The 16,402-nt window shown below is 59.1% G+C and overlaps 2 protein-coding genes across 3 annotated transcripts; one reads left to right on the top strand and one right to left on the bottom strand.

Moving 5' to 3' along the window:
- Window positions 1–6: 6 nt before the first annotated feature.
- On the top strand, window positions 7–8,115 carry BACE1 (beta-secretase 1). 2 transcript variants are annotated; one of them, XM_027699321.1, is made up of 9 exons: window positions 7–120; window positions 3,404–3,492; window positions 3,663–3,879; window positions 4,073–4,210; window positions 4,302–4,436; window positions 4,577–4,678; window positions 4,810–4,959; window positions 5,072–5,243; window positions 5,329–8,115. In XM_027699321.1, exons 1-9 carry the CDS (start codon window positions 46–48, stop codon window positions 5,568–5,570), a joined length of 1,320 nt encoding a protein of 439 aa, XP_027555122.1. In that variant the 5' UTR covers window positions 7–45; the 3' UTR covers window positions 5,571–8,115. The 2 variants fall into 2 exon arrangements, with proteins under 2 accessions (XP_027555122.1, XP_027555120.1); XM_027699319.1 differs by having other exon boundaries at window positions 5,326–8,115.
- A 248-nt stretch (window positions 8,116–8,363) lies between these two features.
- On the bottom strand, window positions 8,364–16,019 carry RNF214 (ring finger protein 214). The gene is made up of 14 exons (XM_027699318.1): window positions 15,965–16,019; window positions 15,033–15,092; window positions 14,548–14,688; window positions 14,140–14,279; window positions 13,572–13,640; window positions 12,664–12,760; window positions 12,314–12,402; window positions 11,776–11,878; window positions 11,291–11,389; window positions 10,606–10,982; window positions 10,024–10,159; window positions 9,695–9,802; window positions 9,266–9,361; window positions 8,364–8,619 (listed from the first exon to the last, which is right to left on the bottom strand). Exons 3-14 carry the CDS (start codon window positions 14,680–14,682, stop codon window positions 8,554–8,556), a joined length of 1,515 nt encoding a protein of 504 aa, XP_027555119.1. The 5' UTR covers window positions 14,683–14,688; window positions 15,033–15,092; window positions 15,965–16,019; the 3' UTR covers window positions 8,364–8,553.
- Window positions 16,020–16,402: the final 383 nt, after the last annotated feature.

The raw sequence follows: 16,402 nt of genomic DNA, 5'->3' as shown, positions 1-16,402 counted from the left end.
GCGCCGCTGGACGCCGAGCCCGAGCGCGCCGGCAGCTTCGTGGAGATGATCGACAACCTGCGGGGCAAGTCCGGGCAGGGGTACTACGTGGAGATGACGGTGGGCAGCCCCCCGCAGAAGGTGAGGTGGGAGGGGATGGATCCCCCGCATCTCTCGCATCCCCCGCATCTCCCGCATCCCTCTGCATTCCCCGCATCCCGGGGGGCTGCGAGTCCCCCTCCGGGGGCGCAGAGCAGAGGCTCTGCGGGTGCCACCATGGCTGCGCGGCTCTCGCTGCACAGCCCGCGCTTCCCGTCGCTCCTCATCGCTCGGGTGATGCTTTTCCTGCTGCCTTTTGGTGAACACTGGCCGCAGGCGCCCGCCGAAGGTCACCCCAGCATTCCCGGGCTGCCCGGGCACTCCGGGGAGAGGCAGCGGGTGCTGCGTGTGCCTCTGCGTGCGGGGCTGCATCCCTCCATCCATCCCTTCCCCCTTCCATCCCTCCCTCCCTTCTTCCATCCATCCCCTCTCCCGAGCCAAAGCTTGCTGCCACTCAGGCAGTCGCCGTGTGTGGGCAGCGAGGGATGTGGCTGCACAGCCCCGCGCCCGCCTGGAGCGGGCACAGCCAGGCACGAAGAAGCCACGGCCAAGCCGTGCTTGGCACGTTCCTCCCGGCGCAGCCCCTGGCGCAGCTGCTGCCCGGGTCCCTGTGCCGCTCCCGACCCGGGGAAATTCTCCAGAAATTCTCCGGAGCTTTGTTTTCCCGGGGATCTCGTGCAGGCTGTCGCTGCACAGGAGTCAGGGCGACATGGGGAGGCAAAGGGTAGGAAAATGGGGTGGCCTGGCTGGAAAGGGAGCTGGTGCATCGCCAGCTTCTTCTCCATCTTTCTGTCAGCGTCCCTCGCGTCCTGGAGCTGCGCTGCCCAGCTCACGTTGTGGCACCGTGTGCCTTCGTGCTGGGGACAGGATGGGTGCTGATGGCCAGGTCACACAGCACGGGGAGAGCAGGGGAGAGCAGCTCCTCCCCACTTTTATGGGTGAGATCGTGGAGGCTCCTGCTGCCAAATCCCTTTGTGCCCGTACTGATCCCCACTGCTGCCTGGCTCAGGGACTGGAGCGGGCCAGCCCAGCGCTCAAGGCTCCACACTCCTCCCAGCACGGGACCACGTTCCCTTGTGCCTGCCACCGCCACTTTTTGGGTGCTGCCAAAACACCCAGTGCCCACGCAGGCTCTGAAATAAAGGCTGGCTTCTCCCCACGAGCTGTGCCCTGTGTGTGTGGTGGGGGAGAGCCATGTGAGCGAGACGTGAGCCGTGGACAGGAGAATAATGTCACCACCACGAAAATCGGATCTCTGGGAGCGGTGTCGTGTTGTCCCTGTGTGCCTGGGATTTATTCTCCGCTCTGGCAGGGTGCATTTAGGGGGAAAAAAAAGGGAGGAGATTATTTCTAAAATCTAGTTTTAAATGTGATTTCATCATCTCCTGCCTGCCACGTGTCGCAGCTGCCAGATAATTTCCGTGCTAACCACCTGTTCCCAGGCACTCGTGCGTTCCGGAGCCAGTCGCCCTTTTGGGCAGCATCTTCCAGCCTTGGATTGCTTCCAAATGTGTGTGTGTGTGCTGGAGCAAAATCCCTCCAGGCGTTGCAATGGAATTAAAAGATTCATATGAAAGAGTTTGGCTGTGCCTTCGCAGGAAATCAGGGGCATATTTGTCCCGAGGGGTGCGTGCATCCTTCCCAAAGGGTCACATACAGCAGGGAGATGGTGATCCATCTCCTCAGCTTTCCTTTCACCTTCCTGGTGCTGACAAGGGAGTTTCTGTATCCTCTTGTGCTTTAATTTTGGTTCTGGGCTGTGCTGCACTGCCAAGTCACCGTCAGCAGCCGATTGCTCACACACTCCATGTGCCCAAGCGTGTTGGTTTCCCTGGCTCCCCAGGACTGGCTGATTCATAAACACAGAGGGAAGAGGGGTGAGACAAGCAGCGGGAGCTGGTGTTTTGGGACAGATGGCACAGGCTTAGTCCCCAGGAGCGGCACTGAGCACTAGGACACGCGTGGCACAGAGCCAGTGCTGCTGCGGAGGTGCCCGGAGGGGCTGTCACTTCCAGGGACAGGTTTCAGACAGCATCCCTGTCACACATGTCCTGGCCTCGCCGGTTCACGTGCTGTGTCCTGGCCTGAATGGATGGCTGGGCTGAGTCTCAAGGATCCGGGTCCTCTCCACGTGGGTCCTGTGCGTGACCCTGTCAGCAGGATGGAGCCTGCGAGAGCAAAACCCCTTCCTCCCTTCCTTCTCTCCCTGTAGCATCAGCTCAGCAGGTCTTTCTCCAGGGAAACCTGTCTCCTCTGGGTGCCCTGGGGGTTGGAGACGAGCTCTGTGGAGCGGGTGGCCCCTGGTGACCCACCCACAGAACTGGGAGCAGCCCCGGGAGCGGCGCGGGCGCAGGTGCCGGTTGCCAGGGGAAGGTCGGGCTGTGCAGCAGGAGCTGAGCTGGCACTCACCCAGGGTGGATATTGGAGGGGCAAATGCGCTGCTCTGATCTTTACCCATGGCCTGAAGCATTCCCCGTGGCAGGAAGCTGGCCAGGGGAGGCCGTCCCCCAGTGCAGGGCAGCAGGGCTGGGGCACAGGGCACCCAGGACATGGCAGCCCCTGTCAGGTGGCCGTGGAGAACACTCAGCAGCTGCAGCCCAGCACTCCTGCGATTAGCACAAGCGCATTAACCTCCTTCTCTGCCCTCTGACTTCACAGATTAAGGGCCCGAGCCCTGGCAGTGCTGGCTGGGGTGGTGCTGTGAAGCAGCCCCCGGGGCTGGGGTCAGGGCTCACCCCAGGCACTGCTGCCCTGCAGGGCTTGGAGCCCCATTCCCACCCCAGCAATCCCGCTCCAGCAATCCCACTCCAGCAATCCTGCCCTGGCAATTCCACCCTGGCAGTGCCACCCCGCTCCCCGCAGGGGCCACAGGCAGGGGTCGGCTGGGGGCAGGATCCAGCTGCCCTGCTCCCGGCCCTGCCGGTGGGATGTTTGCCAAACCTGGTAATCCCGCACAGGCAGGAATGAATCGGGAGCAGGGCTCGGCATATGGGTGGTGATTAGCGGGCGCAGCGATCCTTCCCACCAGCTCTGCCAGCAAATCAGCTTTCCTGGCAAGGGGAGCCTATGCACCCCGTCTTGCTGCTGCTCTTCAGACCCATGGCACCTGCCAGGTGCTTCCCAAATCCCATGGACTGGGGGGCTGAGGCCAGGCCATGCTGAGCGAGGAGCTCATGCTCTGTTTGCACAGTGCCGGACAGTGTTTGCTTGTTGTTCAACACCCTGATGGCGCTGCCTCCTGCTCCTCCACCTTCTTCTCTCCTCTCTGGGCACAGCAAAGGAGGGTCCCACTGCACTCATTCACCTCCCTGTCTCTCTTCCCCAGCTGAACATCCTGGTGGACACAGGGAGCAGTAACTTTGCCGTGGGAGCTGCGCCACACCCCTTCCTCCGGAGATACTACCAGCGGCAGCTGTGAGTATGTGGGGGGACACAGAGCAGAGCACTGTCCCAGCCCCACAGTGGCACACTGCCCCTTCTTGCTGGGGGTCTGGCCAGACCCTGCCAAGTACCAACTGGCCTCTGGAATAGCAGGATCCACACGGCCCCTTCCAGTCTTACTGGTCCCTTTGATGCCTTTGCAGGTCCAGCACCTACCGCGACCTGCGGAAGGGGGTGTACGTGCCCTACACCCAGGGCAAGTGGGAAGGGGAGCTGGGCACTGACCTGGTCACCATCCCCCACGGCCCCAACGTCACTGTCAGAGCCAACATTGCTGCCATCACGGAGTCAGACAAATTCTTCATCAATGGCTCCAACTGGGAAGGGATCCTGGGGCTGGCGTACGCCGAGATTGCCCGGGTGAGTCCTGGCTGGCAGCAGCACGAGCTGGATGTGAGCATGAGCAGGCTTCAGCTGCCTCTTCCCTCGGCTCTGTTTGTCCCCTGGGGCACAGCAGTCCCAGCGAGGGGAGCTCCCCTGGGCACGGAGAGCCCCTGGAGAAGGGGCAGCACTGACACATCCCTGACCTGCCTCTGCTTTCTCCTCCCACCAGCCTGACGACAGCCTGGAGCCCTTCTTTGACTCCCTGGTGAAGCAGACACGGGTGCCCAACATCTTCTCCCTGCAGCTGTGTGGGACGGGCTTCTCTCCCAACGAGACGGAGGCCGTGGCCTCGGTGGGAGGCAGCATGGTGAGGGCTCTGCAGGCAGGGGGAGGCTGCCAGGGGCTCCCACGGGGCTCTGGTGGCACGTGGTGGCAGCGCCTTTGTGTCTCCGCTGCAGATCATCGGTGGCATCGACCGCTCGCTGTACGTGGGGGACATCTGGTACACCCCCATCCGCAAGGAGTGGTACTACGAGGTCATCATTGTCAAGCTGGAGGTCAATGGTCAGGACCTGAACATGGACTGCAAAGAGGTGAGGGGATCCCAGGGCACCTGCTCCCCCAGGCTCAGCTGGGCCACGGCGCTGGAGGGACCTGCTACTGGTTGGAGGGGTCGGGAGGGGAGCGGGGCTGGGGTCCTGCACCTGGGTCACCCCTCCTCTTCTGCCCCCAGTACAACTACGACAAGAGCATCGTGGACAGCGGGACCACCAACCTCAGGCTGCCGAAGAAGGTGTTTGAGGCTGCAGTGAAATCCATCAAAACAGCTTCTTCGGTCAGTGAAACCCACCTCTTCCCCACGGGCACATCCCCAGGCCTGTGGGCAGCACAGCTGCCCCTTACCAGCCTGGCATCTCTGCTGCCTGCCCAGCTTGGCTCCGCTCACCTCCTCTTTCCCTCTGGCAGACGGAGAAGTTCCCGGATGGTTTCTGGCTGGGGGAGCAGCTGGTTTGCTGGCAGGTCGGCACCACCCCCTGGCACATCTTCCCAGTCCTGTCCCTCTACCTGATGGGGGAGGCCACCAACCAGTCCTTCCGGATCACCATCCTGCCCCAGGTGAACGTTGGCCCAGCCAGAGTGGGCTGGAGCGGCAGGACCAGCCGGACCACGCTGGGTGGGCACAGCTGCCTCCCTGCCCCCTTTCCTGACGGCACCTCTCCCCCTGCAGCAATATCTGCGCCCGGTGGAGGACGTGGCCACCTCTCAGGACGACTGCTACAAGTTTGCCATCTCCCAGTCCTCCACTGGCACCGTCATGGGCGCCGTGATCATGGAGGGCTTCTACGTGGTCTTCGACCGAGCCCGCAAGCGCATCGGCTTCGCTGTCAGCGCCTGCCACGGTGAGCACTGGGCCCGGAGGGAGGGAGAGAAGGGCAGAGGGGCCGTGGGAGCGCAGCAGCCAGAGCCCTGCCTTATCCCCAGCAGTGCACGACGAGTTCCGGACGGCGGCGGTGGACGGGCCCCACCTGCACTCCAACATGGAGGACTGCGGCTACAACATCCCGCAGACGGACGAGTCCACCCTGATGACCATCGCCTACGTCATGGCGGCCATCTGCGCCCTCTTCATGCTGCCCCTCTGCCTCATGGTGTTCCAGTGGCGCTGCTTCCGCTGCCTGCGCCGGGACCACGACGACTTTGCCGACGACATCTCCCTGCTGAAGTGACGGCGGAGCGCGGGGCCGCAGGTGAGGTGGCGGGGCAGGGGCCTGGCTCCGGGGGCAGGACAGCAGCATGGAGAGCTCAGACCCTCTGCCCAGGACTTGGGGGCTCGGTGTGTGTCAGGGCTGGCAGCCGGGAGCGGCTGTGGGAGCCCCAGGTCTGGGCTCTGTTCGTCTGGGACCCGCAGCAGGAGCGTGGCAGAGGGGGAGAGTGCAGCAACCCTGTCCTGGGGGCTGGGGACAGGCTGTCTCAAGCTCTCCTGCCTGTCCCTGCCTGGCTTGACCGAGTGACACTGATGAGCCATCCCCTGCCTGTCCCTTTCCATCCCTTTGCATCCCTTCTCTGCTCACCCCCCCAGGAAGCCGCTGGCCCAGGCTCTCTGTGCAGGGAGCTGCACGCACGTGCCCTGTGGCTGTGCCTTCCCCGTGGCTCCCTGCACTGAGCTGGACTCTGGGGATCATCCCAGAGCCTCCCCAAAGGGCCAGCCTGGGGCTGCCCGGACACATCTTTCCCTCCCACCCTCCTGCTCCCCCATACATGGCTCACCCCTGTACACTGCTCACTCTGGCATTTCCCTGCCCTCCTAAACTGCCCCTCGCTGCTGCCAGCCCCAGGACTCCCTGTGCCCACCCTGCCCTCCTAACACAGGCAGGAGCAGCCACTCATCCTCTCCCAGGACTGGCAGGAGCAGGCACTCACCCTCTCCCCACTCCCTGCAGGATGGGCAACTCCCTGCCCTCCCTTCCAGCATCAGCAGCGGCTGCCACAGAGGAGCCAGTGCCGGAAGAGAACCAAGTTCCCGACCCTGGCACCGGCTGCTCCCCAGCCCACCCACCCCTTCAAAAGCCATAGGGGAGCCTGGGCCCCCCCTGCAGCCCCCCCGGCCTCACCTCCAGCACGTCCCACGTCGGGGCACGGCGGCTCCTCTCCGCTCACTCCACGTGTCCAGGCCCCGGCTGTGGGACACCCTGGCAGCCTGGGGACAGGCAGCAGCTGTGGGGACTGCAGCATTTATTATTTTTTAAACACATGGTTGTATTTATTTCATTTTTTTTTTACGAAGCGAGTCACTGGTGGCGCAGTCGGAGCGTGTACATAGCAGGTCCCACCCGTGCGGGTGTGCAGACAACAGCCGCCTCTCACCTGTACAATATACCCATATATCTCTATTTTTAATTCTAGCCCTGGAAGCCACTGTTCCAAACCCAACATTAGGGGTCGGTCCTGTTTTGTTTTCAGGTTTTTTTAAATCTTTTTAGCCCTCTGCTCAGTCCTTGGGCCATGACCACCACCCGTGGCACCGCAGTGATGTGCTCGGTGGGAGCACGTGATGGTGAGGGGGTTTGAGGAGGAGGTGCAGGAGGAAGGCCGGGCTGGAGCACACAGGGCAGTGGCTCACAAGCCGAAAGGACACTGAGCACTTTTGTCCTCGTGGTGTTCCTGCAGCACAGGGAGGATTTTCCGGTGTGTGAGGACAACCCTCCTCCCCTCCTCCCCGTGCTGCAGGATCACCGTCCCTTCCCCAGGGCAGACACCTGTGACCTTGCAGCAGTGGTAGTGCTGTATTCCCTTGCTTCTCTGCCTCCAGCCCGGATAGGAAAGTGCTTAAACTCCGAGATTCCACAGTTAAAAGGCATTGCAAAGAGGGCCTACCTGCAGTGCCAGGGCCGAGCTGGCAACTGCCCCACGGAGCCACGTGCAGGAGCGGAGTGACCAGGTCAGGCGGGGACAGGCTGAGGGACCGCAGCAATCGCCGAGTGTAAAGCTTGTTAACTAAATCCTGCAGATAAACATTTCTTTGGAAAAGCAGCGAGGGAGCCAGGAAACACACGCAGTGTAGGAGGAAGCCAGCCCTCGCACGGGCACCGCCACAACAGCCCCCACACTGTCCCACCTCACTCCCAGTGCGCTCACACAGCACCCGCCCCCCACCCACCCCATCCCTGCTCCAAAACTGCATCCAGCCACTCCACGCAAGAGGGCAACGTTCTCTCCCCCACCCTCGTGCCTGCCCAGGACCCCCAGGACCCCAGAGACTCTGTTGTGGACCACTGCCTTAAAACACGCTGCCGGCGTGTGCGTGCGCGGAGAAGGATCTGCGGCCGAGCTCAGGTGCTGCACCAGGGGGGCTCCCCTGCCCACCCCGAGGCAGAGGGGCCTCCAGCAGCGCCGAATTCCTGCTGCAGACTGCAAAGTAGGGGGGGAAAAAAAATTTTTAGAGAGTCAGTGCAAGATTTTCAGTGGTGCTGAGCACCTCGTAATCCCACCGGAATCCATGGAGAAAGGGTTGGTGCCTCAGCCCGTGCTTTAGGAGAAAGTAGAGGAGAGGGGAAGCCAGGAATTGTGACAGGTTGGTTTATCCTGAGCTGCAGCGCAGCCGTGTCCGTCCACTCCCTCCCCAGGGCCCGGTGACAGCAGGGGATGGGACAGGATGGGACCAGGGGCTGTCGCTGGAGGCTCCAGTACTCTGTAACCCAGTGTCTATGTAAGAACAATGAATGTTAACACGGTAAATTATTATGACATTAAAAAAGACCACAAAAAAAAAAATCTTTATCTGCAACCTGTTCATTGCCAAGAGAGGGGGAAAAAAGCAGGTGATGACTGGCAGGGGACCGGGCCACTGGGGAATGGGGTGGTGAGGCATCCAGTCATGGGGGATGGCCCTGGAAAAGGAGCTGCTGGGATCCACGTGGGAAAAGGAGCCATGAGTGTCCCACCAAGCGGGTGACACTAACTGACTCATTTGGAAGAAGTCAGTGAGGCTGCAGACTTAAGAAATGAGGAGCAGCAGCAAATCACTGCATAATATACACACTTTATTTATGAATTTGTATGTATACAGACTTTCTATACACACATTACCTATATAATAAAAATGTACATGTGTATACATGATCGTATAAATATAGAACTGTAGAAATCTTAGAACTGATCCTGTCTATTCACAGCAACTCCTCCCGTGGGCCCACGTTGTTCCAGCAGCCGTCATTTGAGGCTTGGGCAAAAGGGGCAAGTGTCATTCGTGTTGGTTTGCGCCCAGAATTTGATGCACTGGAAGAGAAGAGAGTTAGTCAAGAGCTACTGGCACAACCCAGAGGTGTCATTGTCCCCAGCAGTGCTGCCAGGGCACTCGTTTTCAGGGATAGGTTCCTTTGCTCCTGGCAGCCTCCATGAGGAGGGAGCCCCTGTCACCCTTCCAGGACCATCAGGCCCTCCTCAATACATGAGTTTCCATTTTCTTGAGGGGCCACTGCTGGAGGCCCCAGAGCTGTTGGGACGAGGGGTTTGCCCACACAGGTGACCCACTGCCAGACCCACGGGATAGGAAAGTCTCCTCCTCTTCCCAAGAGCTCCTGTCCGGCCCCCCCGGCCCAGACACCTGGGCACCAGTGGCAGGTCTCTCCCCTCACCCTGTGTTCTAGATCCTTCCAGGCTGTCCTGCTCCAGGGTCTAACCCTCACAGCAACGAGAAAGGCTCGGGGACAGGAGCAAGGGCAGCCTGTTCTTAAAGCCACCACCCAGTGGCCACACTTAAGTGGCCCAGCCGCGAGTACGGAAAGGATGGGATGACAGGATGCAAGGAATTGTTTATTGATCGTCCCCTTTTGGCAAGGTGCCAGTACCACAGGGACTCGGGAAGGGAATCAGCACTTGGAAGGGTCAGGAGGAAGCCCTGAGCAGCAGGGAACACACTCACCTCCTTGTGCAGCACGTGTGAGCAGGCCATGGGGTGAAGGTCACCGGGCTGCACGAGCTTCTGGCACATCAGACACAGCTTACAGGCAGCTGGGGTCTGGGACAGGCAGTGAGGGAACAGAAAGGAGCAGGGCAGTCAGACACCCAGCTCTGATCACATATTCAGCTGCAGCCTGAAGCCACAGGCTGCCCAGTCCCCCCCACTGCCACCGCACACTGCGAGAGCCGCTGACACATCTCGTCACCATTTCTCCTCTTCCCCAACATGAAGCACAATGGATCTGTGCCTCTAATCCTTTTTTCACCCCACCAGCCTGAGTAGCTGTGTGAGCAGAGAGCTCCCAGCTCTGTGGGCCCATCCCTTCAGCCACCTCCCAGCCAGGCTCCCTCCCTCCCTCTCCTTTCCACCAGGGACTCCAAACAGCCTTACGTGTGACGCTGTTCCAGGGTAAGCGACCTGGGCCGGGGGCAGGAACACGGGGGTGCTGATCTGAGGCAGTGGGGCAGAGAACATGGGGGCCCTGATCCGGCCGAGGGGCTGCAGCAGGACAAAGGAGGCACGTCACAACAGCCCAGGAGGAAAGGACAGATGAGTCACCCCGAGCCACCCCGGGGAAAACTGGTTACACCGCCGTCAGCAGAAAGGGAGCCCAGGGGACAGCCCTGACGCACAGCCCGAGCTCTGCAGGGATCCAGGGAGCAGGCACAGCTCTCCCTGCTCCCCAGGGCCCCCCTTCCAGCACCCCCACGCTGTCCCACCTGCGCCCCGGCCGCTGCCTGCTCCTGCTGCTCCACCAGCTTGGCTGCTACCAGCTGGTTCAGCTGCTCCATGGTCAGCCCGGCCATGGTCTTCCGAGCTGTCTTGATCTGCTGCAGGATGTTGGTGAGCTGGGCCCTGTGTGGACAGCAGCCTGCTAAGAGCTCCCAGTCCCCACAGACAGGGACCCTCGGCAAGGAGCCACCCCTGCCCCAGGGGAAGCCGTGTCACTGCAGAGGAGCGTGTGCTCTAAATGTCCACCTTCCCAAGTGAGGTGAATCACATGCTGAGGAGCTTCTCTCCCCAAAATGCTGGGAAAAGAGCAGGGAACACCCAGGGACAAGAGGGGGGCTCCTGGCTGTGCCCAGGCATCCCTGCTGTCCTTCAGAGCTCCAAGAGATCCTCATTCCCAGCACTGTGGCAAATCTGATGGAGACCACCAGCCTTTGCTCCACACCTTCAGCCTTCCTTCACTTCACCCAGATCCCACACGTGCCAGGAGGAGCCCTCCTTCCCCTGATCCCAGCTCCCACCTCACACACACAGGACCTTGCTCTCAGGGAAGAACGAGGCCAGGCACTTACTTGTTGCACTGTGGAAACCGAGTCAACAACTTCTCCAGCAGCTTCTCCAGCTTGTCGGCCGGCTGGGGCCTGTGGAACTCGGGAGCCACGTTCACCCCGCCCAGGCCGGGCGGAGGAGGGATGGAGGCGGCGGGAGGCATGTGAGGGCTGTGCGTGCCCATGAGCGATGCCACCACGGGGCTGTTCCTGCCCTGGGAGGCAGGCAGGGGTGGGGAGGGCTGGTTGGGCCTGGAGATGGCGGGGTTCAGCAGAGGGAAGGAGAGCGCCCGAGGATCGGCGCTGGGCATGACCATGGGAACGGGGACGGGCCCGATGGGGAAGGGGAGCCGGGGAGCAAGGGATGGGTTGGGCTGGAATGCCGTCAGCATGAAATCTGTCTGAGAAAGAAAAGCAGGGGAAGAAGGAAAGGCTGGTTAGAGTAAGCCCACCTGGGAGCAGGGTTGAGTGCCCTCCTCCCCAGCCAGACAGATGGGATGAACTGCAGTCACTGGCAGCTGGCAAGGGAAGGAGACCCTTCCCCTCCTCTCCAGGGATGGCAGGTAAAGCCCAGAGAGGCAGGGACTGGGCACAGGGCTCCAGAACACACCATCCCACACACACAGCACAGCAGGGCTGGGGCCAGGCCAGCGGGCAGCCTGTGCCAGGGCCTGGCCAGCCCCTGCCGTGGGGCTGGAGGGACACTCACTTCTGAGGGCGGAGGCGGCAGCGTCGGCGTCGGGATCTGTGGGAGGCTGCTCAGCTTTGTGCCATTCCTCACCATCTGGATGTGGTCGTTGAATTGATCCTGCCAGAGAGGGAAGAAAACGGACACATTCATCAAACCTGAGGAAGTCTGGGGCATTCTCAGCCCCAGGGCAGCTGCAGGTCCTAAAGTGGCACTGTTGGGTTCCACAGGAGTCAGGAGAATGAAAAAGGACCCAAAGGGAGAAACTAAGTGCCTCTGCCAATAGCCCATCACAGATCATGTCCACAGGGTTGATCCACAGGCATGAGCCTGAGGAGGCAGAAGATCTCTGCAGCTGCTTCCAAAGGCTGACTGACTGTGCCATGCTTTTGGGCACACAGCTTTTTGGGGGCTCGGTCCTCTCCTGGTTGAAGCTAGGCATGGAAAGTAGTGTGGATGTGAAGAACTGCTCACTGCTAAGATGGGAGAGTTCAGCAGGGACTTACTCGGACACTTTCCTTGGTCATTCGTATCCTGTTCAGCCTCATCTCCCACTCCTGCTTTGGCCTCATCGTCTCCAGCGTGGGCGGCGCAGACCTGCAAGCACAACTAAACTTTCCCACTTGCAACTGTGCTCTCACTGACAGCAAAGTGGGAGCAAATAACCCCCCCACAACCTCCTCCCTTCCCCTCATCCAGCTGGGCAAGAAGGGCTCACCCCCAGGGTGAGGAACACCATGAAGGGAGAGCCTGTGGTGCTACCAGAGAGTGACTGGGGGACACACAAGGACACCACAGACAACAGCCCTCACTGACTGTGCTCAGCAGATGTTACTCAGTAGTGTTACTCAACAGTAACAGGGGATAAGCACAGCCCCACATATCCTCATGTGACATAACTGAATCACACTGTTTTAATAAGAAGCCCTCAGGAAAACCTGAACTGTTCCAGTCCAACCTCCAGCGTAAGCAGAGGAAGAGGAGATGGGATGTAGGGACACCTGAGTTACCCTCCCTGCCACTCCTGACACTGCACAGACTTACTTGAGGTAGGTGAGGTGCAGCTCTGCTTCTTTCTCTGCTTCTTCTAGTTTCAACACCAGCAGCTCCTTCCGGCTCTCCAGGGACAGGATCTAATGGAGAGAGGCCCCACATGAAGAGTATTTTCTGTACTGACTCATTTCTTGCTGCCAGACCATAATCTCTCCACAAGAGTCATGCTCAGTGCAGCAGGCACTGCTCCCCACTAATGTTTACTGCACTGGGACTTGTTTATTCCTCCTCTTGTCTCACAAAGTGGGACTTGGCCTCGTCCTCAACTGCTCCCGATTTCACAGAACCATCCCTTAACCATCTGGAATCTCAAACCAATCACTTTGCAGGGAAGGAGTTACCTCTGCTTTCCAGGCCCGTTCTGTCTCCTCAAGAATGTTCCTGTTGATTTCATTGTGCTGGTTCTTCAGCTTGTCCAGCTCCATCTCCCACAGCTGCCTGCACACAGAAGAGAAGGAGCCTCCTTAGGCTCAGGCACCGGAATGGCACGGAGCAGGAGTGCTGACAGATTCCCACACAGGAGCTCTGCATGGGGTGGAACTGTGGAAGATCAGCAGCTTCCAGACCGTGACACCAGGCACCATGCACCCTGGGCTGCAGGGGTTACTGTGCCAGGAGTGAGCTGTTCCAGAGCACACAGCCAACCAGTGTGCAAACACACTGGGCAAAACGAGAGGAGGGGAATTCCCCTTGGAATTCGGTCCGATTCCAGAGCAGGGTGCACAGGTCTGACCCAGGAACCAACCTAAGCAGCACATGGAACTATGCTGTTCTGATCCTGGAGATGTCCAAAGCTGGGCATTTCCACCTGTGCTGTGGGAGCACCCAGATCTGGAGCTCATCTGCCCAGCTTTAAATGCCCCAGAGTTTAAAAATGCCAGAGTTTAGTGTAGCTGAGCAGCTGTGGGGAACAGACAGGGAAATCAGTCTGCCCTAATTCTGGGAAGCTGAAATTCAGAGGTAGCAGTTACAAGCTGAGTCAATCCACCAAGCACAAACTTTAATCTCATGGGATCTTTATGTCACAAGTATCCAGGAGCCTGCTTGTGATCGGGATCAAAGAGGATTTAATCCAGAGACCTGATGCTGGAAGAGGAAATAAAACCCTTAGAGTACATAACTGGCCAGCACTGCTGGATCGTTCTCTCTGCTCTACCCCACCAGGAGCATCAGATTCACTGCACAGCAAAATGACAGGAAGGAGAAGTGCACTGAGCAGCATTAATCAGGTAATGGATAAGAGCCTTACTTCTCGTCGGACTGCTCCGCGATCAGAGAAGCAATCTTGTTTTCCTTCTCCTCCTGCTCCTTCAGCAACCTGCACAGGAGGAACAGGACAGCACAGCTGGAGTCAGGACGGTGCAGGGCCCACACTCAAACCCCTCCTGGCACATCCCTGCACACCATGGGCTGGGACAGCTCCGCTCAGCGTGTGGGAAAACAGCCACCAACACCCTCCAGAGCACAAATCCTGCAGTCTCACGACACTGCACAAAGGCTGGGGCACAGAACCAGGCTCAGCCAGGGAGCTGTGCCCCTCCAGCAGCATGTGCCCTGCAATGTCCACTCAGGGGAGAAAGGGGCTGAGGACTTGGAGCCATCACTGAAGGAGCTTTACCCAAACTCAGCACTGAGCCCTCAGAATAAAAGAAATCGACCTCTACAATGTGACAGAAAAAAAGTGCAAATTCACATACAGGGCTGTCCCAAATACTCCTTGCTTCCAAAGAGTTTAAAGCTCTTTCTCCATCAGGTAAACATCAGGGTTAAGCAAGACCTTCTCCCCCCAGAAATAAACACTTTTTTCATGCAAATACCTTCTCCCTTTCTCACAGAGTTTCTCAATTTCAGCTTTCAGATCCTGCTCTTTCTGCAGGAATTCTTTCTTTTCTTTCTCCATCTTCTTCTTTGTCTCTTCTCGCTTGATCGTAACGTCCTGAATTGCTTTCAGGATCTCCTGGAGTGAAAAAAAGCATCATGCAAATACGGAGCAAAATTCCCAAGGAATGGCTTTGATTTAAAGTCCATTATTATTTTAAATAAATTGATCAGTGAGATTACACAGCCAACTTTTTCGTTTTTGCAGATCCAGTCAAGATATATATGGGTTATTATGAGGAAACTCAGTAGACAGACACTCTGGACCACAAATTCTCTGCCTCTTCATAAGGATTTTAAAATTAACTAAAGGGCAGGTTAAACAAAAACAGGACTTCACCAGATACCTGGTGGTTCTTCATCTCCTCTTCCCTCCGCTGCTGGAGCTGCTTAAGCTGGACCTGCAGCTGATTCTCCACCTGCCTCTGTTTGTCCAACACCTCCTGGTAGCGCTCCTTCAGCAACGCCCGCTCAGACATCATCTTGTCCTGCAGTGCAGAGTGAAATTTAGGGAGAACCCTCCCCTTCCCTCAAGCTAAAGAGACACAGGAAAGCTCAGCACTGTGTAAGAGTCCTGAAAAGAACCACAGATAAGTGGTTTCCACTTTCACAGCTCAGGCTCTCTAGGTTGGAAAAGACAAAGGGATACGCTGCTCGAAGCTGCAGCTGGTGCTGCATTTCCTCCTGTAAGTGTTTTGATGATCTTGAAGTCCTTCCCAACCTTAATGATTTTATTTTGACAAGCAAAAAGTGGGAAGAGCAGCTTCAGCTCCTTTGCCCAGGAGCAGCAGCCTGGCAGCCTGAGTGGCTGAGCCTGGACCTTGGTACCCACCAAGTTCTTCTCGATATCCTGATCCGTGTTCACGTCCGCATCGGCCGCCTTGAAGTCGGTCTGTGAAGGGAGATGATTACAGTCAGACCCTCACCCCTGAGAAACCTCCAAGGCTGGCCAGATAATCAACCAGCCCTGGAGAAACACCAGTGGTGGGGGAATGACCTGCCCTGGATTCTGACCGGCCACTTAAGCAACCCTTGTTTCATTCTTTTCATAGAATCAGAGAACAGCTGGGGTTGGAAGGGACCTCTGCAGGTCGTCTGGTCCAACCCCTCTGCCAAGGCAGGGTCACCTGGAGTACATGACATAGGAACACATCCAGGTGGGTTTGGAATGTCCCCACACCCTCCCTGGGCAGCTGTTCCAGTGCTCTGCCACCCTTCATGGAAAGTTCTTCCTCAAGCTGAGATGAAATCTCTTGTGTTTTAGTTTATGGCCATTGCTCCCCGCCCTCTTGCTGGGCACCACCAAAAGAGTCTGGCACCATCCTCTTGGCACCCACCTTTGAGATATTTATATGCATTAATGAGATTCCCTCTCAGTCTTCTCTTCTCTGGACTAACAAGGCCCAGCTCCCACAGTCTCTCCCCATCAGAGAGATGCTCCAGACCCCTAATTATCTTTGTGGTCCCTGCTGGACCCTCTCCAGTAGCTCCTTGTCTTTCTTGCACTGGGGAGCTCAGAAATGGACACAGCACTCCAGATGCAACCTCAACGGGGCCAAATTTTAATTTAAATATTAATTAAAGACTGTTCAAACCGCAGGGCCACAGTCACAGCAGCAGCTATAAGGCTGCAGGTATGGATGTGTTTCACCCTCCAGCCTCGACTTACCCAGTTCTTTGCCCTCCAGGCTCCCAAAACGGCCTTTCAGGGACCTCTCCCCGCACACCACAAACCCGAAAAAGCCCCGGGGGACCCGCACCCACCTGCACCGCGATGTTCTGCGACGGCCGCGCCGGGGCCGCCTCCTCCTCCTCCTCGTCGGGCTCCTCGGCCGCCGCTCCGCTCTGCCCCGCGGCCTCCGCGCCGCCGGCCCCGGGCTCCCCATCGCCGCCGGAGGGGCCGGCGGGGGCGGCCGCGGGGTCCGGCTCCGCGCCGGGGCCGGGCTCGCCGGGGCTCTCCGGGGCGGAGAGCGGGGTCCCGCTGCGCGGAACGAGCACATCGGTCACCGCCCGCAGCCGCGCTCCATCCCCGCTCCATCCCCGCTCCCGGCCCCCCCCGTTACCTGCCGGGCGGCGCGGCGGGGCCGGGCTCGCAGAGGCGCGGCGGGTCGGGGCCGTCGCCCTGCGCCTGTTCCAGCGCCATGGAGCGGGGGGGGGAGGCGGCTGCGGGGCTGGGGCGGGAGAGCCGAGCCCGGGCCGGCG

Source organism: Neopelma chrysocephalum, unplaced genomic scaffold, assembly GCF_003984885.1.
Source record: "Neopelma chrysocephalum unplaced genomic scaffold, ASM398488v2 Primary Assembly neopelma1_138, whole genome shotgun sequence".
Taxonomy (NCBI): Eukaryota; Metazoa; Chordata; class Aves; order Passeriformes; family Pipridae; genus Neopelma; species Neopelma chrysocephalum.
The sequence above is the reverse complement of the archived record's forward strand: the minus strand, read 5'-3'. Positions and strand labels throughout refer to the sequence as shown.